We start from the raw sequence: 26,060 nt of genomic DNA, 5'->3' as shown, positions 1-26,060 counted from the left end.
ATGTTTCAATAGAAATTACAATATAGTTTAGTTTACCATAAATTCTTGAAGCAGAAGCAAATTAAGTTGGTGAAAAAGCACTCTTACATTCAACTAATTGCATTTAATAAAAATCTAAACTATAATACAAAAGTTATACTATAATACTAAATACTAATACTATAATACTTTTTAAAGCGCATTTTCTGTAATAAGTACTTTTTGTTTTTAAATGCATGCTAAAATTCATGGCTTTTTCACAAGGTTCATTCATTTGTAGAAACATCTTTGAATGTCAAACAGCCTACAGAGAGGCTAATGTACATAATACTTGCCAGAATAATGGTCAGAATAAAACCTCAAACTGTGCTATTATTTTCAGTGATGAATATTCATCATAGAAAATTATGAACACCAAAAAAAAAATCCTCAAAATATGCACTAAGGCACAGCTTTGCAAGCGCAAGCACCTCAGAATCTAGTTTATAGAGCAGTCACTGATAATTATGTTGCTTTGTACATTGAACACTGATGTCATACTACTGAAATCATATTACTGAGGACCATAAATGACACGAAGCAACACATTACGGTGATATTATCACACTTATGCCTTTACCTGTGATAAAATCGCTGTAACTGTAACACACAGCCTCAAGTGGTTTATTGCTTTATTATTTGGCTTCAGTTCACTAGTTTAAATGTTCAGAGTTTGTTGTTGAAGAATTTGTACTGAAAGACAGCAGACACGGTTAATATGGGTCATTGTGGTGGGGTTCACATACCCTGCTTGAGGAATACAGAGGCTCTTTTGTACCAGCACATTATATGGCGCACAGCTTTAAAAAGTCAGGCTAATCATCACCCTCCGATCTGAAAGGCTGCTGCTGGGGCCATAGCAGCCCTTTAATACGCCATTAATACAGCATACAGAACAACAGGCCTACTTTTCTCTGTATGGTCATGATTGTGTAAAAAAATTGTGATGGAGAATGAAGGAGACGTTATAAAACACTAAAAGCTGTTGTCTACCATCACTACATGCGGTTACACAAATGTAAAATATTGACAACAAACCTTGTTTTGGGGAATTCTTATGGAAATGGATAAATATTTGTTCACACTTTATTTTAAGGTCCAATTCTCTCTATTAACAAACCATTAACTATGACTTTTGTCTCAGTAAACACCAAATTTGCTGCTTATTAATAGTTAGTAAGGTAGTTGTTACGTTTAGGTATTGGGTATGATTAGGGATGTAGAATATGGTCATGCAGAATATGTGCTTTGCTTTATAAGTACTAGTAAACAGCCAATTTGTTAATAATAGGCATGCTAATAAGCTAGTAAGTTACTAGTAAGAATTGGTCCCTATACTAAAGTGTTACCAAAAATGTATTAAATAAACAAACTATGGTGATTTAGCTCAGTCTGTCCTGACTTTACTGATAAGATTGGACTGGATTTATGTAACAGCTGTTATTGATGTGTAGTTAAAAACATTGTAAATTGTTATTGTAAATTGACAATTTTTTTTTTTTTGAAAAAGTGTTGATGTATTTCCTACTGAAAAAAGGAGTTGAGGGAAAAAAGACTCATGGAGACTTTAATGCTGAAATAAAAGTAAAAACACCTATGCAAAACAACAAAATAGACAAAAAGGTGCTGGTCTGGCCATGTGAGAACTGGAGAACAAAAACACATTAAATACACTGTATTGCAGGGAGAGTGATTACCATCATGGTTTGGTGGACATACCATAGTAATAATGGTATTGTTTGAAGTTCTTTGGATTACCGTGGTATAAAAATAAGGTGATAAGTCTGGGTCGTGGTATTATCATTTAATTCAATCAGATGGCTGTAAGTTTTTCCTCAATGTAGTATAAAAAAAACATTTACTTTCCAGTAAGTAATGTACAGTACCTCCTCCAGGGTGTCATCCTGTAGTTCAGGCGGCCCCAGATCTATGCTCTTTCGTCCATCACGTTTCTGCTTCTGTTTGCTAGGGATCTTCTTGATGTTGCTGCCGTGACTGAGGCGCCGGACGGGGCTGGTCAACCACTTCTTCAGTGTATTTCCAGAGCGCTTGGGTCCAGGGGAGCTGCTCTGCAGGGAGTTCATGGATGCCTGCGGCTGCAGTGTGGTCACGGACTCCGTCTTCCCTTCTGGACCGCTAACCGCATAGTTTTCTGTAGGACAAAGAACAGAGAAGAAGGGTGAATGAAAGTAAAGTTCATTATGAAGGTAATGATCAGGCCTAAAACAACTTTTAAGGAATACTCCAGGTTAAATACAACTTAACGTTTGTAATTTCTGCATTACAGGCATTACCAGTTGGATTTGTGAAAAAACTAGTAGAGAAAAATAGGATTCTCAGATACTCCACCCAATAGCCAGAAAAACAAGCGGTCCCACCCCAAACTCACACCTCTGGTTGACATAATGGTTGGGATACTCAAACAAACAGAACAATGCTTTGAAAGCACCAAAAATCCACAGTGTTTATGCTTTTTGGGAGTTTACAGACTATGGACATCATCAGTGGCATGTTGTTGATTACCATATTCCACAGACACACCCCTCAGATTGTTAAAAAGAAAACAAGCAGAAAATACATTTACAATAATAAACTTACAATGGAAGTCTAACAGACAAGGAACTTATATAAATTCTTTAGTAAACATGTTTATTACGAGAGTTATTAAATTCAAATTAATTGAATTAACCCTAAACTAGAAATATTTATTTCCTCCCAGTCTCATTCAAAATCACTTAAACAAGTAATTTTCAATCAGCTCTCTTCTTTCCTGTCACAGAAAAATTTGTTATAAATTTGCTATATATTTTCAATAGGGACTCAGTCCGGAAGCTCTGCAATTGGCAAGACCCACTTTCAGATAATCAATCCTCAATCTCCAAGCTTTCGAAACCAGACTACCAAATCCTCCTGTGTATCATCTCAAGCCTTGGTTCCTTGGAATCTGCACTCTGTACTCATTCAGGGTTATTTTGGAGAGCAGGGGTGTTTAAGTCACACAACCTGATCTCACAGAATTCCGTGTAATGACCACGGACTCTTAACCCCCGAATCTGTGGTGGCATCACGGAATCGCCGAAAATTCCGTGATGGGTTCACAGAAGTGATACCAATGTAAGTCAGTGACAGGCATCAGCCGTGCTCCACGCACGGATCCATTACACGGAATTCTGTGAGACCAGGTTGCAAATTATATATTGGTAATAACATTGCCATTATTGCATATATGTTGGGGTGTGATTTTTCAATGTAAACAGTCAAAATAGTTTTATTTATATTACATTATTTATACATTTATGAGCACGTAACCCAACCCCTGCCCCTAAACCTACCATTTGTAAATAAAACACAAGATATAACAGACAGACACAACTACCATCATAATTTATTCAAAAAGTATTAATATTCCAAGTCTTCCGAGGCAATACGATTGATTTGTGAGAGGAATAGACGCGATAGCCGTCTCCGTCCGCTATGTGCTGTAGTCTCTGTGCGTAAATTCAAAAAATGCTGCTAGAAGAAGCTTTACGTCAGCTTTAGTTGTGAAATACCATTGGCTCTTGTGTGTCTCGTGATCGATTGCGTTATGCTGTTGTGACAGGCTATTGGCTCTTGTATGTCTCGTGACCGATTGCGTCATGCTACGGCCTGGGAGTATCTTTTTGAATGAGATGTGAGCGCGTTAATGGAGCGGGATCATTTTCAGCGATTAAAACCTTGTGTTTTACTCTCTTCTTCGCATAAAGACTTTGTATGGCTTCAGAAGACTTGGAATGCAACACAACTTGTTTGTAATGCTTTTATAATGCTTGTTTATGGAGAGTTTGTTGCAATACATACCCGTGACTGCGCTTATATTTGCCTGTGTGCGTTTTATATTGTTCAGAACTGGGTAGGTTTAGGGTAGGGGTGGGTTAGGTGCTCCAGTGAAAGTATAAATTCATATACAAATATAACTGCATCGGAGTCACTCTTTTTATGTGGTCCGATGTGTAACCAGTGAATCCGTGTGTGGACCACGGCTGATGCCTCACTGACTTACATTGATATCACTTCTGTGAACCCATCACGGAATTTCCGGTGATTCCGTGATGCCACCACAGATTTGGGGGTTAAGAGTCTGTGGTCATTGCACGGAATTCTGTGAGATAAGGTTGAAGTCACATTAAAGTGATTTTTAAAAAACTAGATAGATGAGTAATGTTGATTTTGCTTTGTTTCACACAACTTATCCGTGTTGGTTTTGTTTGAATATGCTTGTGTGTCATCTTCACTTGTTTCCATGATCATCGTTGCCATGGTTGCGTACGTACATGTGGGGTGGAGATTTCAAAATAGGGGCGAGGTCCTGTTGGGGTATGGGCATGTTTGTTCTGGTGCTTTCAAATATCAAAATCGGTTGGCAAAAATCGCTTAGTGCACCTTTAACTTTCCACAGGGGTGCCTCAGGGTTCAGTGCGTGGCCCTCTTTTCTTCTCAATATATACATCAACACTAGGCCCCATCATCCAGTTTCTATTACTTTTTACAGTATTCAACAGCATTCTCAGAGAGTATAACTAGACAGGTTAATCTGTTTAAAAGGAAATTAAAATGAGGAATCAAAATAATCCAACAAATAAAGTTTTCAGCAGTATCAGCAATAGATGGACTCAAGGGCTAAACCTAGACTGTATCCTTCAATTAGACACAGCTAACAGAAGTGCAGTACAGGAAGAATCAGCAATGCCAAATGTTTCAAATCTAACATCAGTCCAACATTAACCAACTCCTGCTAACTGGAAACCAAATATCACAATTCACTGTGAATAACGATAAACAAACATTTCAGAACATAAGAACTGAAAAACACCTACAGAGCATCACAGTACTGCTATTCTCTTCAGATGTAACACTATACACACATTCGTTCAAAGTTATTGATCACATTCCACAAATGCAAACCACACACCTAACTGTAGGCTATTGTCAAAGTCTTTTTTGCTGTGTTCAAAAATTGGTGATCACTGACTTACAATTAGTTATAAATTAAATCAAATATAATGCATCACATTTCATTCTAGAAATGCACTGGTATATGATGCATAATATAACTGCTTAGGTAACAAACTGTAGACAGGCAAACAGTTTATAAAATTGCTCATCATATGAAATTAGTGAAATTATAATTATCAAACCAAAACCAAATTTTTAATGTTAGTGCATTCCTAATTCTAATCATGCACTATTTAACATTAAAATTTCAAACAAACTGGCATTATATCTCACTGAAGCATCACTGAAAACATTCCATGTATTTTTCTCTCTTGCACATACAAGCCTGATTCATGATAAGATCAAGTATCATTACCAGCAGAAGAACTTGTTCTCCAATTGCCCATTGTGTTGATGACATTTGTGTGTGTTGAGTACAGCCTTTAATGGCTGACTCATTAGAGGAAGTGACCTTGTGAGAGTTGATCATAAAGCTTGTGATGAAAACATAAGTGAACTTCTACTACAACCAGTGTTGCCAGATTGGGTGGGTTTCCGCCCAACTGGGTGGTTTTGAATTCGATTGTGCAGGTAAATATTGACTTGGGTGGGTAGACAAAATTTGGGCTAGTTTGGGGTCAGTTTGGCGGTTTTCAAACATATAAATTAAAGAGACTAATTGGTTAACATACAAGCCCAAGTGTGCATATACTGCATCCAATCAGTCATCACAACGTTACTACACACACGCACACTGCAAAGACGACTGGTGCTGATGTTGACGTCGCGGCCGCACTTTTAGCCAAACACGATCAGCAGACAGACGTGATGATTCATGAGTGACGGGTTTTTAGCGCGATCACGGATCTGATTTTGAATGTATAACTGTATACGTGATCCTAATGGCTAAATAAGTTACGTGGTAAAGAGTGGAGAGTGTTTTAACTCTCAAAACGTGAATTACACCTGTTGAGGGAGAGATGACATGAAGGCTCTATCACTGCAACTCCGAAATCAGAGCACAGTTAAATCAAAATCTATTTACATCTATAAGATCCTGTCTTTTATCCTTTAAACTGTCCAGATTGGTGTATCCTTGAAAGCTGCTGGACTTGTTATTTTTGACTGTGGAAAGTTCTGCATTATGTTTAATATGAACTTCACAAAAGACTTCCTCTAGTTCTGTGTGAATGGCTTTTTATTATTTTTTTAAATTTTATTGTCGGATTATCATACAGTATGCATCAATGAATGACAGTTTTGACTGTCATGGTGTGTGCATGAACGAGTGTTAAATACCAAATTACGCTGCTTATTCCAATCACTTATATTGGGCACTTTTTTGCATTTAAATTCTGACTGTTGACATTGAAAATGATGCATGTGTCTTTTCGAGGGTATCGGTTAATTTCTTGATTGCCATTTTGACAGTGTCTGCTTGCATAATTTATTCATATTTGGTAATTCTCTTTAATGTATTTTCCCTGATTTGATCCATGCATTTATCTAGCATAAATTTATCTAGCATTATATTTATATTATTTTGTCGTCATTATTTTGTTTTAAGGAGTTAAAAATCAACCTTGATTTACATTCTATCACATTATTTTGATAGTTAAAGTTTTGGGCAGGTTTTGTGAGCTTTTGGGATGGAAATCGTCCATCCAATCTGGCAACACTGACTACAACACACTGATTCAACAGAAATCACAGCCGTCTGAACTGAGCATTGTGCTTAAACAGAACGAACGCTGCTCTTCACACATGCTCACCAGGCTTGAGACAGCACATGTGAGCCATTCACGAGAACCAGCTATCACAGCAGTGAGAGTCCATCTGCTGTTTGATGGAGTGCATCCCATCAAGTGCTGCAGCGCTTTTTGAAGAGCGAACCTGCGTAATAACACAGACTGACTGACGACAAACGTTCAGTCTTGTGAGTGTGTGATTATGTGTGGAGTAAAGAGAGGCTTTAATGAGAGCAGTCATTAAGCACTGCCCTTTACACATACACACACTCTTCTCCTGCTGCTGCCTCAGTAACCGAGAGACAGACAGAGAGAGTTCTTTGTTCTTTTAAGTGGTCACATCACATTTCCACAGATAGCAGCATCTGGATCATATGACTACTTTTACTACAAAGCAAAAGCAGCTAACAGGAGCTCCCCATTGACACATATCAGAGTCCTGCTCCTGCAAGAAATCTTGAAATCAATGGGACTTAACATGTATAAGTATGCAAAAATTCTGAATAAAATGTGACTTTGGCAAGTATATTATAATGTGTCGTAAGTCTGTTACTCTTCATTTGGGTAGTGACTTTATTAGGAACTGCAACATTACATGCACTAACTGACCTTTGTAGATTAAAGTGACATGAACAATTCAAACCAAAACGATATACAGTAAATACTCTTTGCGGTTTCTCTCATACAACTTAATTTAGACAAATATTTCTCACATTAAAGGAATAGTTCACCTCAAAAATGAAAATTCTGTCATCATTTCTTGATTCAGCATTCTTCAAAATATCTTCTTTTGCGTTCAACATAAGAAAGGAACCTATACAGGTTTAGAACGACATGAGGGTGAATAAATTATGACAGAATTTATATTTTTGAGGTATTATAAATTAAAATAATAATAATTAAAAAGTGGAAAATAGAGTTTCATGGCCAGTGAATTTTGTTAATTTCACTTGTCATTGGAAGGTGTTGCATGTGAGGGATTTTTCAGGAATTGTTTAAAAATCCCAGGAGCTAACTTACTGACACTGTCAAGCAAGGTCCTTTTGCACTCTTTTCCATTCCCAGCTTTCTTAAATGTTTATTTAACAAGAATAAACTGACTTTTACAGTACTACGGTATTTAAGAAAAAAAGTGTGTTTATATATTTAGATACAGTACATACAGACAGACAGACATAGATAGATTATAAATCACCAATTGTGACATCACTTCTTTCATGTTCTGTTCTGCTACTCACAGGTTCTTCACTGGCCTTTTGAAACTTAATCCAGTGGATCTGTACAGTAAAAATACCACACACGGCTTCTTTTGAGGAGTTTAGTGGCATGGTAACTCCTCTGAAAGGCACACAGAGAGAAAAAACATCCCAAGAGTATTTAAACAATTGAGTCACAAAAAAAAAAAATATGTGGATGTCACTTTTCTTAATCATTTCTGCAATAACTTTTAATCAGCTGCAGTGGATCTTTGAAGTAATTTTTCCTTAAAGTCACACAAAGGTGTAACCTTTAGTTTTACCACCATTTGAGTAACACAAAGCATCCATGTACCACATTAAAACATGTTTGCACTATTTTCTTTATAATAAATGTTTTAACCTGTTTGGATTTTTTTGCATGTAAGTGTGTCTTGAATGTCAAAATACTCCGTGTTAAAATTAAAAATAAGACACAGTGGCCTCATTTAACACAATTCACATGAGTCAGAGTTCCCGGCATGGTGTTAAAGAGTGACTGATACTCCCTCCTCATACTACTCATAAAAACACTGAAAGTGATGATGTCATGGTTATTAATTTGACGTGAACAATAAGAATGTGAAACAAGAACTAATAAGCAAGCTGTCATTTAGAAGCATATGCTCTGGACAAGTGAATGTACCACGATTTACTCTCAACATCTGCTTTAAAACTAGTAGTTCTGCTCCTGGATGCTGATTGTGGTTCCAGCTATGCTTTCCAGCGGGAAAACAGGGACTGCATTTTCTAGCAAACGGAAGAATGTTTTTTTTTTTTCACAGTATAAATGCATCATAACTTGACTTAATATGCAGAGAAAACTATAAGAAATGATTTCAGCTTTAGGTTTCACTTTAAATTTAAGGCCTTCATATCTGAGAAATATGTACTATTCATTCATAAATTCCTTCATCTGCCAAACTATGTGGCATCTCCCACATGACTTCCTGACACACAGGTGCGACTGAGTGAATGGTTTAGTCTTCACTGAAGCAAACAGGCAGATGTGTCCTCTTATCTGCTGTTGAATCTTTGCACTGACATTCCTCACTGTCAATAGAAACCCAGGCATGTTTTAAAGCATGTGGCATTTTTCCAGATACTTCACACAATCAGATTCTTCTGAGCAGAGCTGGTTCTGAAACACACAGGCAGTCCAGACCAACCACATTCCATTCATAGGTGAGGAGTTTCATATGCTTTAACCTGACAACACCTTTTGCCTCACAACGCATTTCTGCTGACTGTACATTACAGGCATTACTGACTGTAAATGTCCCAAGCGCTCAAGAGGAAGAAAAACAAGGGAATCATTCCCATGTTCCCCCATTATCTCTCTCTTAGAGCCATCTTCAAAGAGCCACCAAAGCTCTTCTGATGAAAAGAGGATTTGAACTAATTTGTTCTTCGAAGACTGCAGGAGTCATGTTCAAGCCCTGGACAGATAGACCAGGCTGCACATTAACAGACCATTTTGCATAATTGTGTAACACAAGTGTAATCAAAGTAACGGTTAAACTTTATTTACCCGGGGAGCAGTTGGGGGTTTGGTGCCTTGCTCAAGGGTCTCACCTCAGTCGTGGTATTGAGGGTGGAAGAGAGTCCTGTACATTTGGGCCACGACTGCCCCAATAACAATAATAATAATTCTTGTTCTTCTTCTTCTACTTATATATAATATATATATTATAAGCCGAGCTTCCCTTGCCGTCTTAAAGAAATCCCCACTGGTGATAACATCCTATATTTTGAGGCTGTCTCAACTACTAGAAGATGCAGCATGAATCTGGAAATACAGATATGGTGCTTTTGACTCTCACGAGCACAATCTCAGTGGGACATGCGAGGGACACCGTCTCAATCTGACCATCAGCCCACTGAAGCTGCATGCATATTTGCTTTATGTCTTTTACATAAAGCAAACACTGGCTCAGTCTAGTCAACTATTTGACTTGATAACTATTTGTCCCAGGACAACATTTTTAAGGTGGGATCCTTCACCAAGAAACCTAACCCTTTTGGCAATGACAAGTTGTTTAGTAGGTAACACTTTAGTATAGGGACCAATTCTCACTATTAACTAGTTGCTTATTAGCATGCCTATTAATACATATTGGCTGTTTATTAAAACTTATAAACAGTGTTGCCAAGTCTGTGGTTTTCTTGCAGAATTGGGCTACTTTAACACTGTTGCTGTGGTTTGTTTTTTATGTCCATGGGTTGTAGCGACCCCAATAATGTGATATTTATCCACTGGAATGTTAATGTTACCAGGGGAACCCTGGCAAAAAAAAAAAAAAAAGTGTGTATTTTTTTTCCCCCTGTAACGCAATTTCTAATGGGGGACCCCCTCGAAAGGTTATTGGGCTAGTTTTGAGTAGCAATTGGGTGGGTTTTGTTGTGAAAATTGGCAACCCTGCTTATAAAGCACATATTAATGCCTTATTCTGCATGACCATATTCTACATCCCTAATTCTTACCAATACCTAAACTTACCAACTACCTTACTAGCTATTAATAAGCAAGATATTAGGAGTTTATTGAGGCAAAAATCATAGTTAATGGTTTGTTAATAGCAAGAACTGGACCTTAAAATAAAGTGTGACCATTTATTAAAACATAAGTGCTCAAGGAGTGAAGCATAAACTATTACCCATTGTAACCCCTGATGAGAACCTCAGATTACTACAGACGACAGAACCTGTAATAAGTGCACTGCATTGATGCATTCACGCCATATTTACTAGATGACAACCCGGATGTTTCACTCAAAGCCATTCACGACCTCAGACCCAGAAATACATTTTACTATGACAACACTGTTAACACCAAAATGAATGTGTAATTTGAGTAATCAATAGACAAAACCACAATACAGCAAGTAACAGTGGCTATGCAAATACCTTCATTATTGAACTTTATAGTCCAATAATGCCAGTTTATTTAGCTTATTGTGCTGGACTTTAGAGAGTCATTCAACTCTGTGCTCACTACATTATACTGCATTGTATGTCTTTCATTTATTTTTATTTTTCTAGATTTATCTTGTATTATTTAGACATTAATAACAGTCAAGCAAGACAGAATCTAACTGGAATGGGACTGAAAAGTCCATGTAGATCTCTACCTGTGGGATTTTGTGGGTGGGAGTGAAACAAAAAGTAAAAATTGCAGGCGGGAGCCGGAAGAAATATAACTCCTTTTTAGCAGGAGCGGGACCAAATCTTGCAGGAGTGTGCCGGAGTGCGACAAGAAAAAAAAAAGATCCCTTATTCAGACTGTCAGTCCAAATCCGATTATTTGTGTATTTGATTGGAATCTGATTCAAATGTTTGACTGTCCGCACTGTGTACTGCAACTGTTCAGATCCGATTTGTGTGTCCCGTAGCGCTCTCTTTTTATTGACTATCTGCATTGGTGTCTACGGCAGTGATGTAAGCCTATGTTTAAAAAACAACAATAACAGCAATACAGTTTTCAATACAGATGTTGTCTTATAACATGACACCATGTAATATAATCCGGCGCAACGGCAACATTTTATGAGACAGTGGCCATCCAAAAGGTGTGAATTGGAATGCGTGGTTTTATTCTGTGCTGCCGTTTCTCTATCAGTCTCAAAACGCAAAGACGTGTGTAGACTAGCATTATATTGTCTTTTTCTGCTTGGCTTGCTGTTCACAACAACACAACCTTGTTTCTGCAAAGACATTCAACACGTTTTCTACAAACAGCGTCTTGTTTAGGTTTTCCGTGGCATTAGAAAGTGACACTGAAACGGATTTACAGTTTCAAAACACATGAATGTAGCTTGAAATGGATTTGTAAAAATCAGATTTTACAAGATTTTTTGCTATTCACACAAGTTGTTTCACAAGTTCTATGCAGAAGCGAATGTCAGAATCTCATAATTAACACACCTTTACTAATTGACAATGTACTTTCTTTTAAAAGAGTTAATAAGCATTTCAATTGCCTCCCTTTGGGTTAAAGCTGAAAAACCATAGAAACCAAAACCATAACTCCATAAACCACAGACTCCAAACAACTCCAGAATAATGACTATGGTTTGTGATGACATCACAACAGAGGTTGTGTTTTTAACCCTGTCTCTTTCTGCAGGACAACTTCCTGAGTTAATCAGTATGGAGAGAGAGAAAGAGAGCGAGAGAGAGAGAGAGAGCACTTTAGTCCACATTAGAGAGGAGCAGAGAGGTACTTCAGCCTGACATCAACACACACGCGTGTGCAAACAACCCTCATCTACCCATGACACAAGACAGAGTAAACAACTGCAGCTCTACAGTCAATATCATTTTAAACCATGAGCCAGAGATATGAAAGACATGCAATATAAAACAAATTATGTAGCCTATCAGATTAAGTAACAAATACCCAAAAGTAATTATTTCAATAACAGTAAAAAAAAAAAAAAAAACACTTAACTGGTAAATGCATGCAACACCTAAAACGTAGACTGTAAAAAATGACCGTGATTTTAATAGTAAAAAACTGTGAAAATGCTACAGTAAAAACCAGTTAAATGGTTAACAGTAAGTTCCCCTTATATATACAGTGAAAAACTGTAATAGACATTTCAGACAATTTTACGGTGAAATACCGTTTTTGGAAGTGAAAAAGAATGTAAAATTTACAGGCAAAAACGTAAATTGACGTTCCCAGAATTCCCTGCATTGCATTTCAAATTTAGTTTGAATTTGATGTTTTTTCTTTGAAATAACTGTTTCTTAGTTTTTTCTTATCATTTATGTTTATTAGGGATGTATGTTACATCTAATGTTGTTAAATTAAAGTTTATTGGATATTTCAGTTCAATGAGTCTCATCATGATGGTGTTTAGTGTTTGTGTGAATTACACTGTGCACCTTCTATATATATTATTATTTAAAAGCTGCTTGTGATGGGTTTTGGTTAGAGATGTTCCGATACCCTTTTTCCCTTCCCGATACCGATTCCGATATCCTAGGCTCAGGGTATCGGCCGATACCGAGTACTGATCCGATACTGTGTATCTGGTTATACAGCTATACTTACTAGCCCTGTATGAATTGGTACAATTATTTTATGGTGCGCTTCACCATAAATAGATAGTCTGGCGAGTAAACAAAAAATATAATAATGTTTGGAAAAAAGTACACTCTTAGAATCAGTCAGTCAAGCATTATAACTATATTATGATAATCAAGTATTATTGATAGAACTTTAGCAATTAGAATTAAAACTTGGTAACCATGTATGAATGCATATTAGTCATTTTAACTGAACTTAGGACTGGTGGTGGTGCTTTTTTGGTCATTCAGTGTTTCTGTAAAAATCGGGAAAAAACTATCAATAATACTGATAAGATAATAATAATCATACTATGAATTCTACTAAGAACAATATAAACACACTAAGGATTAACGAGCTGCTGGATTCATGAATATTAATCACGTTGTCTGCATTGGCTCGAACTGATTTGCTGAAATCAAAACAGGGATGATAATAGGTGAGCGCCAGCCAATGAGATTGTAGTTTGCGCATTAGCTCCGCCTACTACCGGAGAACCCGGCAGTTAAGCTGAAGAATTCCAAAGGAACTCCGTTATTTTGACAGAAAAATACAACAAAGAATATAGTTTACATACCATTCGTAATTGACGCGCTACATGTAAAAGACTCTCTCTCTCTCTGCGTGTGAGAAAAAAAGCAAAGCGACGGCGAGTTGTCCGCTTCACACTAGAGCTTACGGTTCGTCAAATACAGGTGTGCTGCGCATTCATTCAGATGATCTGAAAAATAGATAGCTTGACGGAGAGCGAAACTCTGAAGCGCTCAGTCAGTGTTCAGCGAGTTACAATATATCTGTGCTAAACTTATACATAGCCTCCAACTCACACATTGGCGAGTAAAATCTGATTATTTATCAGCCAGTGGCTAATATTAGACATCATTTAGTCGCATATGCAAGTGATTTACTGGCAATGTGCTAGCACGTTTGTACTTCTTCTTCGCTGCTCTAAATAGTGGTTGCTTGTGGCAACAAAGCACAGCTTCCTGAGCAGCGAAGAAGAATTGATTTCCTATTTGCAGAGTTAAGCAAAGCTAGCGCGCATAACTATAGGTCTTGTCTATAAGAAAATGGTATCGGATCGGTACATGGGTTCAAGTACTCGCCTATACCGATGCCAGAATTTTTTGTGGTATCGGTGGAATTTCCGATACTAGTATCGGAATCGGAACAACCCTAGCTTTGGTTCATCATGTGACTTTCTCATCACCTGCATTTGGTGGTTATCAGTGTATTTCAAAAGGTACAAAACAGATTTCAGTACTTCAATAGGTTGGTATATTAACTCTATATCAGTTAATGAAATTACGGTATTTACCTGTAAATTTAAGTTAAACCCTAAAATGTTGCTACCGTATTTTTTACGGTAGATTTCTGGCAACCACAGCTGCCGTTTTTTTACCGTAAATTTTACGTAATTTTAATTGTAATTTTCCCCTTACTAACATTATAATCGTTACATATACAGTACACATTGTAACCAAAAATATTTTTTAAAGAGAAGTTCATTTTATCACTTAGCACACTTTAGCATACTTTTTTTTTTAAGTAGCTTACTCATTATGACGATAATATACTTAAACGCAAACTGAATTTAATGTTTCCAGACACTTTTTTGCATGTTATTCGTAATTAAATGTTAAAAAGTTTAAATAAATTCATATTAAATACAATTAGTAACATAAGCATGCTTTGTTGACCCACTTAAGTAGAACTTAAGTGTATCTTTATATGTAATTTCATAATTACTTCTTTAGTCTTTTAAATATATTTAAAGTGTACATTAAAGTGTCAAGTGTACTGCCAAGTATTTATGGTATACTAAAATATACTTTAATGTCATTGCAATTGAAACTTGAACGTCATGCATTTAAATATATTTGCACTTACAATGGTGTGAAAAAGTTTTTTTTAATTCCTGCTTTTTAATTTTTTGCATATTTGTCACACTTGAAGGATTCAGATCATCAAACTAATTTTAATATTACACAAAGATAACCTGAGTAAATACAAAATGCAGTTTTGAAATAATGATTTCATTTATTTAGGGAAAAAAGCTGTCCAAACCTGCCTGGCCCTACATGAAAAAGTAATTGCCCTCTAAATCTAATAACTGGTTGTGCCACCCTTTGCAGCAACAACTGCAATCAAGCGTTTGCGATAACTGGCAATGAGCCTTTCACATCGCTGTGGAGGAATTTTGGCCCACAATTCATTGCAGAATTGTTTTAATTCAGCCACATTGGAGGGTTTTCAAGCATGAAAGGACTGTTTAAGGTCATGCCACAGCATCTCAATCGGACTTAAGTTTGAACTTTGACATGGCCACTCCAAAACCTTAATTTTTTTTTTTTTTGAGCCATTCAGAGGTGGACTTGCTGGTGTGTTTGGGATCATTGTCCTGCTGCATAACCCAAGTGCGCTTGAGGTCACAAACTGATGGTCGGACATTCTCCTTCAGGATTTTCTGATAGAGTGCAGAATTCATGGTTCCATCAATTATGGCAAGTTGCCCAGGCTCCTAGACCATCACTCTACCACCACCATGTTTGACTGTTGGTATGATGTTCTTTTTATGAAATGCTGTGTTGGTTTTACGCCAGATGTAACGGGACACGCACCTTCCAAAAAGTTCGACTTTTGTCTCATCAGTCCACAGAATATTTGCCCAAAATTCTTGGGGATAATCAAGATATTTTTTGGCAAATGTGAGACGAGCCTTTGTGTTATTTTTGGTCAACAGTGGCTTTTGCCTTGGAACTCTCCCATGGATGTCGTTTTTGCGCAGTCTCTTTCTATTGTTGAATCATGAACACTGACCTTAATTGAGGCAAGTGAGGCCTGCAGTTCTTTAGATGTTGTTCTGGGTTCTTTTATGACCTCCTGGATGAGTTGTCATTGCGCTCTTGGAGTAATTTTGGTAGGCCAGCTACTCCTGGGAAGGTTTACCCCTGTTTACAAGTTTTCTCTATTTGTGGATAATGTCTCTGACCTCGGTTCGCTGGGGTCCCAAAGCCTTGGAAATGGCTTTATAACACTTTCCAGACTGATACATGTAAACAATTTTGTTTCTCATCTGTTCTTGAATTTCTTTAGATCGCAGCATGATGTGTTGCTCTTTAAGAATGCTTCACTTTGTCAGACAGGTTCTATTTAAGTGATTTCTTGAGTCAACAGGTTTGGCAGTAATCAGGCTTGGGTTTGGCTATTGAAATTTTAACTCAGCTTTCTAAAATAATGTGGTTAATCTTTCATGATTTAATAGGAGGAGGCAATTCATTTTTCATGTAGGGCCAGGTAGGTTTGGACAGCTTTTTTTCCTTAATAAATGATCATCATTTAAAAACTGCATTTTGTATTTACTTGCATTATCTTTGTGCAATATTAAAATTTGTTTGATGATCTGAATCTTTTAAGTGAGACAACTATACAAAAAATAAAAAAACAGGAAGGGGGTCAAAAACCTTTTCACGGCACTGTATACATTTTCAATGGTGAAGTTGCAATTTGGTACATTTAAAATATATTAATTTGAAAAGTAATAACACATTACAGTTAAAATTAACATCTTTATACATGCTTTAGCATGTTAGTTAACAGCAAAACTGGTGTAGTTCTTTAAAGAACGACAAACAATTATTTAAACAATAATTTAAAAAGTACTTTAAAAGTAAAACTTTTAGGTTTCACATTATTACAAAGTGCAATTTTACTTAAGTTTGTTAAACTGTCATGAAAGTGAACAAAGTACACTTAAAGTAGACTTTTATAAAAAAAACTGTTTTTAAAAATATATGGTTACTTTTATTTTAAGTTGTTCTTGTTAGTGTAATTATACATTTAAGTACTGAGTAGTATTAATTAACTACATGTACTTAATAAATGGTTAAGGTTACTATGCATAATTTATTGTTATTATAATAGTAAGTACAAGTAACGTGCAACAAGGACACCTTAAAATAAAGTGTTACCAAATATACTTTTAAGAGCTGGAGTACACTACAAGATCACATTTAGTACAGGTGAGCACACTACAACAGGTCGCATAGGTGAACCAGCTCCTATGCTAGTAAGTATATCTATACATCATATGTATAAAGCCTTTGTTGTGCCACAAACTTGCACTATGTATATTAGTTCTGCACTGACCAGGTTTAGACCAGCATCTGTGAAACCCACCTCCCACATGACAGCAGCAGCAGCATTTAGTGAGAATCCAGCCGCAGCAGGAGCGCACACTCTTATCACTCCTCATGACCGTTCAGAGATGCATGTCTCAACACAGAGAGATGTTCCTGGAGGACTGCACTCGCACCAATGAGTAATTACTCTCATTCATCCTGACTTTACAGAGAGAGAGAGAGAGGGAGAGAGAGGCGGAGCAACAGGACTCTCTCGTTTCACTTTCAGACAAAGACCGCAGTCAGTTTGCTTGACTTGATAACATGAACCCATGACAATGTGTCCAGCTATAGTATGCTTACAGGGCACAACAGGGGTCGACACTCTCTCCGACTCTTTTCCCTCTTACTTCTCTGAAAGCACTTTAAATGAGAAGCCAGTGAAAAGGAAACACACATTCCCATGCAGATAACTTGAGCTGAACTTCTGAACTGGACAAGAGAGAAAAGACTCACTGATGCCTAAAGTTCATGTCAGAATGAGTGAAGATTACATGAACTTCCAAAATGACTGGCTGTTGTTGTTGTTTGTGTGGTAGCAGCTTAAACTGTGTTATCAGGAGACTTGCCACCTGCTGTGACGCAATACTGTGTCGCTGGAATGACAGGAATCAGCCACACAATTGGAAAAAAAAAAAAAACACTTTCGTACATGCCTGTTTCTAAGTAATAAACAACACATTCAGATCAGAGATTTAAAGAACTGATAACTGCATAAGAGTATAAACAGCCCTTATGTGCAGTAGCGCCAAAATGCATTTAGACATGTAAACCACGTGAATCATGTTGATAGTTAGTGTGACTGTCTACACCTGTGGATACTCTGCCAGTACACCTGTGTGAACTTGAGAAGAACTGACTTCATACATTCACAAATAAATAAATAAATAAATAAATAAATAATTCATTCATTTATTAATGAATTAATTAATCACCAAAACACCAGTTAAATCTCTCTGATTCCAGCTGGACATAAATCAGTCATTTTTGGAACTATAATAAAATGGTGTAGGACCATCTATGAACATTTGTGAAAGAGAAGAGTGCATAATTGTATTGAATGTGCACTTGTAGTGTTCTTCAAATCTTAAAAGTATATAAAATAAATAAATAAATGATGAAATAAGACCAAAAAGAGAGTACACATTCATGACTGTATCATAACATGCTAAAAGTGAATATGAAATTAAAATGTTTACTTTAAAGTACATCTTAAATCATTATTTTTTAATAATCTATATAATATTTAAAAGTATTAATGTATAATTTAGTATAAATGCTTGTCAGCACAATTTATTTACATTTCAAAGTCACTATAATTATGAAATTACATATAATAGTAAATCTTACTGTACTTAAAGTAAAAAAATAAAAAATGGTTACACTGTATTTTAAGGTGTCCTTGTTATAGTGTAATTACACATTTAAGTACTGAGTAATATTAATGAACTACATGTACTTAACAATAAATTATGCCTAACCCTAACCATATTGTATTATAATAGTAAGTGCATGTAAAGTGTAACAAGGACACCTTAAAATAAAGTGTTACCAAAACAAAACCCCTAAAAATAAAACATTCAGTTTGCACTTTAGTGTGTTTTTTTAAAGTATGTTATTTCTGAAATTAGTGCTCTTTTTAAAAGTATGCTAATGTGCACTTAATTTCTCACAAGAGTGGTGGTTATAGCTCCAGAGTTTTGCCAGATCGGTAAGTCATGAACATCCACTTAAACAGCAGCAAATTGCAATGGTGAAACCCTAACCCTCTGCTGCTGACCGGTGAGATGCATTAGATCTACGTAGAAAACATCTTGAATCAAAGTCAACATCTAGATCAACATCCCAGAGTACATGGGCACGTGCTGGTTTGGCATGCGTCTTATTACAGCTGCCTAGTTTCTAGCTGTCTAGTCCCCGAGACACACTGGACGATTTTAGCAATCCTATATGATCATGTCACACTGTGAGACATGGATCTAATAAACTTGGCTATGACATTTATATTTTAGCGCCATGTCGCGTTGATTTCATGTGGCATTTTTATTGGTTGGTCAGTAAACGTGGATTGTACCAGCAAACCAACTGTGCGATTATCAGGCTGTATCGTAGGTTATCATTGGTAGCAAGACCGTGACAACGGCCGTCTTTGAACCTCTCTTACTGTACGACACAGGGCCACGATCACAGAAATCACCACGATTTGTTTCACGATGCCAGTCTTTCGTCTGGGACAGCTGCAAATCATGCAGTGTGTTTAGGGCTTTAAAGAAGGAATTCAGCCCCACACACACCTCAGTCTTAGATAGACAGCATTATCAAATGGAGAAGAATTTCTCAAATAACCACTTCTGACTGTAATAGTTGTGTTATGTTGCAGAGCTGCATGGATACTGCCTTCATTTCCATATTGATGCATCTTGCTAGGTGTTCTACATTAGGCCATTTTTGCATTTTGCAGCGGAATCGTTATGGTTATGTCACGCAGTATCCCAGCACAACAGACAGGAGGAGTTATGCAAATCAGGCAGACTCTAAAATAGATCCAATATTAAAGGAGCAGTGCGAAACAGCCTTCCCTCATACACACACACCTCTGTACACAACAATCAAACCACGCAGCTGACTAACCTGACCTCAAACCCAGGAGGCTAAAATAATGAGAAATGTAACATCTTAAGTGCTGAACCCAAAGCCTTCCGAACAGTTTCCCTGCTAACAGGCAACATTCTCAGAACTCTTATGAACACATTCTTCCAATAATGTGAACAGAATATTCATTAATTAATTAATTAATTCATTCAATATTCATATTCATTCAAGTTATCTGGTCTTTAAGAACATCCTCAAACATTAGCACAGAAACATTTGTTTAGAGTATACCTTGTGCTTTTTAAAACTATTTTTTTTTTTAGTTGGATGGTCATCAACATTTTATTTTTTAATAACTAACTTAACTACTTGTTTCAGAACGTTCAGAGAACATTCTAAATAACATTCCTATAACGTTTGCAAAATGATAAAAATGTAACGTTCCTTTAATGTTTTCTGTAACATGAGCATAACCATATTTTTTTTTAATATGTGTTACTTAAAAACTTTTATATTTTTATTAGCCAAGCTGCTCCACATAAAAAAGTAAATAAATAAATAATAATAATAATAAATACTTGGCCGACAATTCATGAATTATGCTTCATCTTGAGGCTGCAGGCAGCTATAATAGAAGACACTGACATTTCCACTTCAGCAAATGAATCACATGAGTTACAACAAATAAAAGATGACTGTAAAATTGGAACACACATAAGGAAATGAAATGTTTCACATTACACAGAATACTTCCATTACTTCCCATTTTATTCCAGTGTGAGTAATAGTAATAGTGAGTAATAATGCAACACTTTGCATTATTCCTTTAATGAACAAGGGAAAGAGTCTACAGGAATATTGCAGTCAATAAGCAAACAGACCATTCACTTCCTTAATTCGTGCTTCTGGTATTACTGTGCATGACTCATTGAGGCAAAATATCCAATCAAGTCCTCATCCTGATTTACTTTATAAAATTTATATCAATTTCTTTTTTCATTTTGACTAGAAACAAATCTTCAGTGCTGTATCTTGTGAGCTGGAGATCATGCTGATGCCAATAGGATCACTGCACTGTTTGGGGGAAACTGTCTCAAAGTATCTGTGTGTAGAGACCTCTCATGTTACCGAAAATAAACAGTAAGTGTGCCCAGCATCATGTATTTACTGAGGGCATCAGGACAACAAGTCATTCTCGCACTGAGACAAACACGCTAATGCTGTGAGTAACGTCATGAGTGCTTCAAGGAGTCACTGGCATTTCTGTCTGATACCCGAGTGACTACTAATGACAGCGTAGAGTTATGCTGCCTTCTAGGGGACAATAGTAGTAGTGTCAACGTGGCCATTGTGTACTTTGGCAGAAAAATACACAAAATGGCATACAAACAGAACTGGAACACTGTATCCCATACTGTAATGCAATGCACTGTAATGAAATGCACTCAACAAACAAACCGGTAGTAACATCACAAACAATGACAGCATCTCCTTCTTGACTCAGTTGATCAGATTGGGAAAAAAAGCTATTTATATCCAAAATTAAAACATAGGCTATAAATGATGTACAGTAACTTTCAAGTGTTTGAGGTCAGTAAGATATGTTTTTGAAAGAAATTGATTCATGTATTTAGAAAAGATGCATTAAAATTGATCAAACATGACAGAGATTTAAATGTTACAAAATTGTTTTATTTTAAATAACTGCTGTTCTTTTGAACTTTGTGGAAAAGAATAACACTGTTTTTACAAAAATATTAAGAAGCAATTGTTTTCAACATTGATAATATATTTCTTAAACAGCAAATTCAGCTTTGACTCAGAAAATGAATTACATTTTAAAATATATTAATCTAGAAAAGAGTTACATTAGCACATTAGTACCATTTTACTGTATTTTTACTCAAATAAATGCAGCCTTGGTAAGCAGAAGAGACTTCTTTCAAAAATATTTTTAAAATCTTACCAACCCCAAACTTTTGAACAGTAGTGTATACTCTAAGTGAAGAAAATCATATGCTTAAAAATCATATGCTTATCTACTAAACACGAGCAGAACCGAGAATCTTTCAGTCGATTGAGAAGCTCCCAATCTTACCTTTGCCTGCTGGGAAAAAGCAGTCCATCTCCACACTGCTGCGAGAGTGAGAGATACACAAAGCGCTGCTAGGCACCAGTCCCTCCTGAGGAGGGCTCTTGTCTGTGGTCCGTACCAGACACCATCCCGGCCGGTCGCTGGGCCGCTCCAACAGCTCCACTGTCTGACCGGTCTGGACGCTGAGCTCAGATGCGCCGCTCGCCACGAAGTCCTGCAGGACCACCGTCAGCTCACATCCTCCAGAGAGCTAGAGCGCAGAGCAGAGGAACAAACAGAATGATTTTAGTGGGGGTTTTGTGCCAAATTTGAGGTTTATATGAGCCTAAAGGGCGGAGGGAGATCAACACACGGATCAAATTTGACCCTGGACCACAAAACCAGTCATAAGGGTAAATTAATAATTTTTTTAATTGAGATTTATACATCATCTGAAAGCTGAATAAATACGCTTTCCGTTGATGTATGGTCTGCTAGGATAGGACAATATTTGGCCGAGATACAACTACAACTTTAAAATCTGGAATCTGAGGGTGCAAAAAAAAATCTAAATATTGAGAAAATCGCCTTTAAAGTTGTCCAAATGAAGTTTTTAGCAATGCATATTACTAATCAAAAATTAAGTTTTGATGTATTTACAGTAGGAAATTTACAAAGTGTCTTCATGGAACATGATCTTTACTTAATATCCTAATGATTTTTGGCATAAAAGAGAAATCGATAATTTTGACCCATACAATGTATTTTTGGCTATTGCTACAAATATACCCGTGCTACTTATGACTGGTTTTGTGCTCCAGGGTCACAAATAGCAAAGTGGTCAAGAAAAAATATTGTACAACATCATATTATAAAAATGTCTCAATACTGGCATACTGTGTTACTACACACTCAAATAAAAAGTACATTTAGTGCATGCCGAATGAAAATAGGAAAAACGGAGAGATAGAGAACAAGAGAGATATGGAGATATAGGAAGTCTTCCTCTGTTACAGTAGGGACTTTTCACAAACAGAAAAATTATTCCTGATCAGATGTGGCATTTCAGCAGTGATTGAAGAGAAAACACTGTCGGTCTGTGTGTGTGTGTGTGAGGGGACGTTATGGCTGCTGGATACATGAACTCTGCTCAGAGTGTACATCTCTTATCAGTTTTACAGCTTCTCAAGCTCTCAAATATTAACAGCAAAAAGACTGATCTAGCTGACATGCACATTATTGTTTTTGGCAAGTCCACGTGTTTCATCATTATTGGGGTTTAACATGGATGCCATGTCAGCTGTAAAAGTATCATATATACAGTCATGGTCAAAAATATTGGCACCCTTGGTAAATATGATCAAAGGTGGCTGTGAAAATGAATCTGCATTGTTAATCCTTTTGATCTTTTATTAAAAAAAATAATAATAAGAATTTAAAATGGGGGGAAATATCATTATGAAATAAATGTTTTTCTCTAGTACACATTGGCCACAATAAACAGCACCCTTTTATTCAATACTTTTTGAAACCTCTATTTTCCAGTTTAACAGCTCTAAGTTTTCTCCTATAATGCCTGATGAAGTTAGAGAACACCTGACAAGAGATCAGAGACCATTCCTTCGTCCAAAATCACTCCAGACCCTTTAGATTCCCAGCTCCATGTTAGTGCTTCTTCTCTTCAGTTCACAGCTCATTTTCTATAGGGTTCAGGTCAGAGGACTGGAATGGCCATAGCAGAAGCTTGGTTTTGTGCTCAGTGACCTTTTCTTTCTAAAAACTATAATTGATAGCATATACAAACAAAAATTATAAAAAAGTAAAAAATTATTAAACATTAAAATTCCCCCAATCTGGACAAAGTTACAGATGTTCTCTCACTTAAACAAATCTCAAAATGAAGTGCTCTGTGACAAAGAAAAGAGATAGCAATAATAATTAACTGAAAAGGTGTTGCTGTATTTAACAAAAGTAATTTCCCACTATGTTTCTTAAATTGTCATTTTTTTCACTAACCTTGTGTAAAATGTAAGTCACTTAATTTTAACGTCTTGTTTATTACAATCACTATCACATTACAATTGTGTTGAAACATTTTGGTTATGCAATGTTGCGTACCTAAATCATATAAATGTTTTTTTTTTACTACCACAGTATGCATTTATAACTTTCTGTGTTTTGAGTTCTGCACTCTCTTACACACTCACTCAGGCTGCGCGATTCTCATCTGACAAGACATAAATACATGATCAGTTGCCGTAAGTGTGAACAGATCGTCTCGGAATCAGCCGGTCACCGGTCCGGGCCAATCATGTAGAAAATCGGCTAATTCCGGTCCCTGGCTGGTCAATCGGTACATCTCTAATAATAACGTAGTGTAAATTATCATTTTAATTCAAATGATTAAATTCTGCCTTATTGGGACAATAAATTCCTCCCTACACCTACCCTAACCCTACCTGGTACTTTATTTTCAACTTTTTGATTATTTCCTTCATCTTTATTGAAAATAAATGCCTTTCCAATGTGACAGGAGATTTGAAAAAGGGAGAAAAAAAAGGTTTGGCAAAAAGCGAATTCGAACCCGGGGCGATCGCGTCAGAAAGACTGCAGTATGCACTTTGCCATCTATGCCACTGGAGCTGTTGTTAGAATAGCGTCTTTTGTAGTGTTCACAAGACCAATCACATGTTGGTGGGCTGAGTTAGTGTAAATAGCCACTCCTATATTAACTATAGCTTAATTATAAATATTGTGAATTTTGCTTGATTTTGGCAAGAGCTAGACCTGCATATAATGATAAATAATTAAAAATACGAGTTAAGAATTAGCCTATACTTTTATCAAATGTATCAGCCTATCAAATGCATATTAAAAAGGACTGAAAAACATGGGCTAACTCAGCTGGGTCACAGTGCATTTCTATAAAAATAAATTCAAACAATTGCATAATCACAAGAAGTCATGCTCCTAAACAATATACAGTTAAAGTACAGTACATCTGTGCAGTGGCTGAATTTCAAGTGAGATTATTTGCATTAAATAAAGCACATTTGTGTTGTATCACAGAGAGAAAGAGACAGAGCCCCTCTCACACTAATGAAAGACAGATAAATAGAGGAAATGAAAAGGGAGGTCAAATCTCTGTCAGAATAATTCAACATCAGAGGGTCTTCTGCTACAAAACAGGTGGAGTTCATCAAATATATTAACACACAGACATCTGCTGAAGACCCAACAAACCACAGCAAGTCACACACCAAACCAGAGAATATTTGAACTTTTTCTGAAGAAAATGAGTGGTTCTTACATGCATAAACACCTCAGTAAGCTGCATTATTTGAGATATAAATCATTTCTGTAGCACCAATGTTGCAAGACAAAGTGCAATGCTTTGTTTTACTGGTTTGTTAAAAACTCCTAATAATCAAACATCAGCAGAAGATCTTCTGCTCAAAGACTCAGGTAAACAGATGGAGGAACAAACAGGTGTTAATCACATGCATTAACACTCAGACATCTGCTGAATGATCCAGCAAATCAAGAAGAGCTCTTCAATAACCAAACAAAAAACACACACACAAAAAAAAACAGCCTTACTTAAAAGAAACTGTCCTAAAGCCATCAGTGGGGCAGTACCAAACACAAACTCTTCTAGCCTCACTGAGATGTAGCGTGCAGCCGCTTGATACATCAGACCATCATCTGCATTTCCTGTATATGTCCCTGTTTCCTCCATCTACCACAGAAACCTTCAGATATGCATGCCTTAACAGCAGAAGCGATCAAAGCTAATTTTAAAATAAACTAGTGAAGATCATCCTACTGGGATCTGCAGCTCCACACCCAACATAACTCAACAATCATACCAATACACTGTTTGATCGCTATACAGTAAGAAAAATATAAAAAAAGTGTGTGTAATGAAGATTAAAAAAAAAAAAATTATTAATAGACCTAGAAAGCAGCAGAAAAAAATCCTAAATGGGAGTCAAAACGAAAGAGTTTCATCATTTAGAGTTTCATCAGTTACTGGAAGTAACATTGATCATAAGTGGTTTCATTTTATTATTTCACTTGTTTTCCATTTAAACATCTCCTGCTTTTTGCATTCAGATTTGCCAACATACTGCAGTCACAGGATCTCAATATGAACAATCATCA

At 36.5% G+C, this 26,060-nt stretch overlaps 1 protein-coding gene across 7 annotated transcripts in view; it reads right to left on the bottom strand.

Annotated features, from left to right (window-relative positions):
- Window positions 1-26,060, bottom strand: part of kalrna (kalirin RhoGEF kinase a) — a 259,304-nt gene that overhangs the window by 39,498 nt on the left and 193,746 nt on the right. For 6 of the 7 annotated variants that reach the window (XM_058786373.1, XM_058786375.1, XM_058786377.1 and 3 more), the window contains 2 exons: window positions 21,921-22,167; window positions 1,905-2,170 (listed from right to left, as the gene is read on the bottom strand). In XM_058786373.1, coding sequence (XP_058642356.1) covers window positions 1,905-2,170; window positions 21,921-22,167 — 513 coding nt within the window. Of the gene's footprint in view, window positions 1-1,904; window positions 2,171-17,228; window positions 17,362-21,920; window positions 22,168-26,060 lie in introns of those variants that run through there. The other variant, XM_058786380.1, reaches the window with a different exon arrangement.

The sequence above is a fragment of the Onychostoma macrolepis genome, chromosome 09 (genome assembly GCF_012432095.1).
Source record: "Onychostoma macrolepis isolate SWU-2019 chromosome 09, ASM1243209v1, whole genome shotgun sequence".
Lineage (NCBI taxonomy): Eukaryota > Metazoa > Chordata > Actinopteri > Cypriniformes > Cyprinidae > Onychostoma > Onychostoma macrolepis.
The sequence above is the reverse complement of the archived record's forward strand: the minus strand, read 5'-3'. Positions and strand labels throughout refer to the sequence as shown.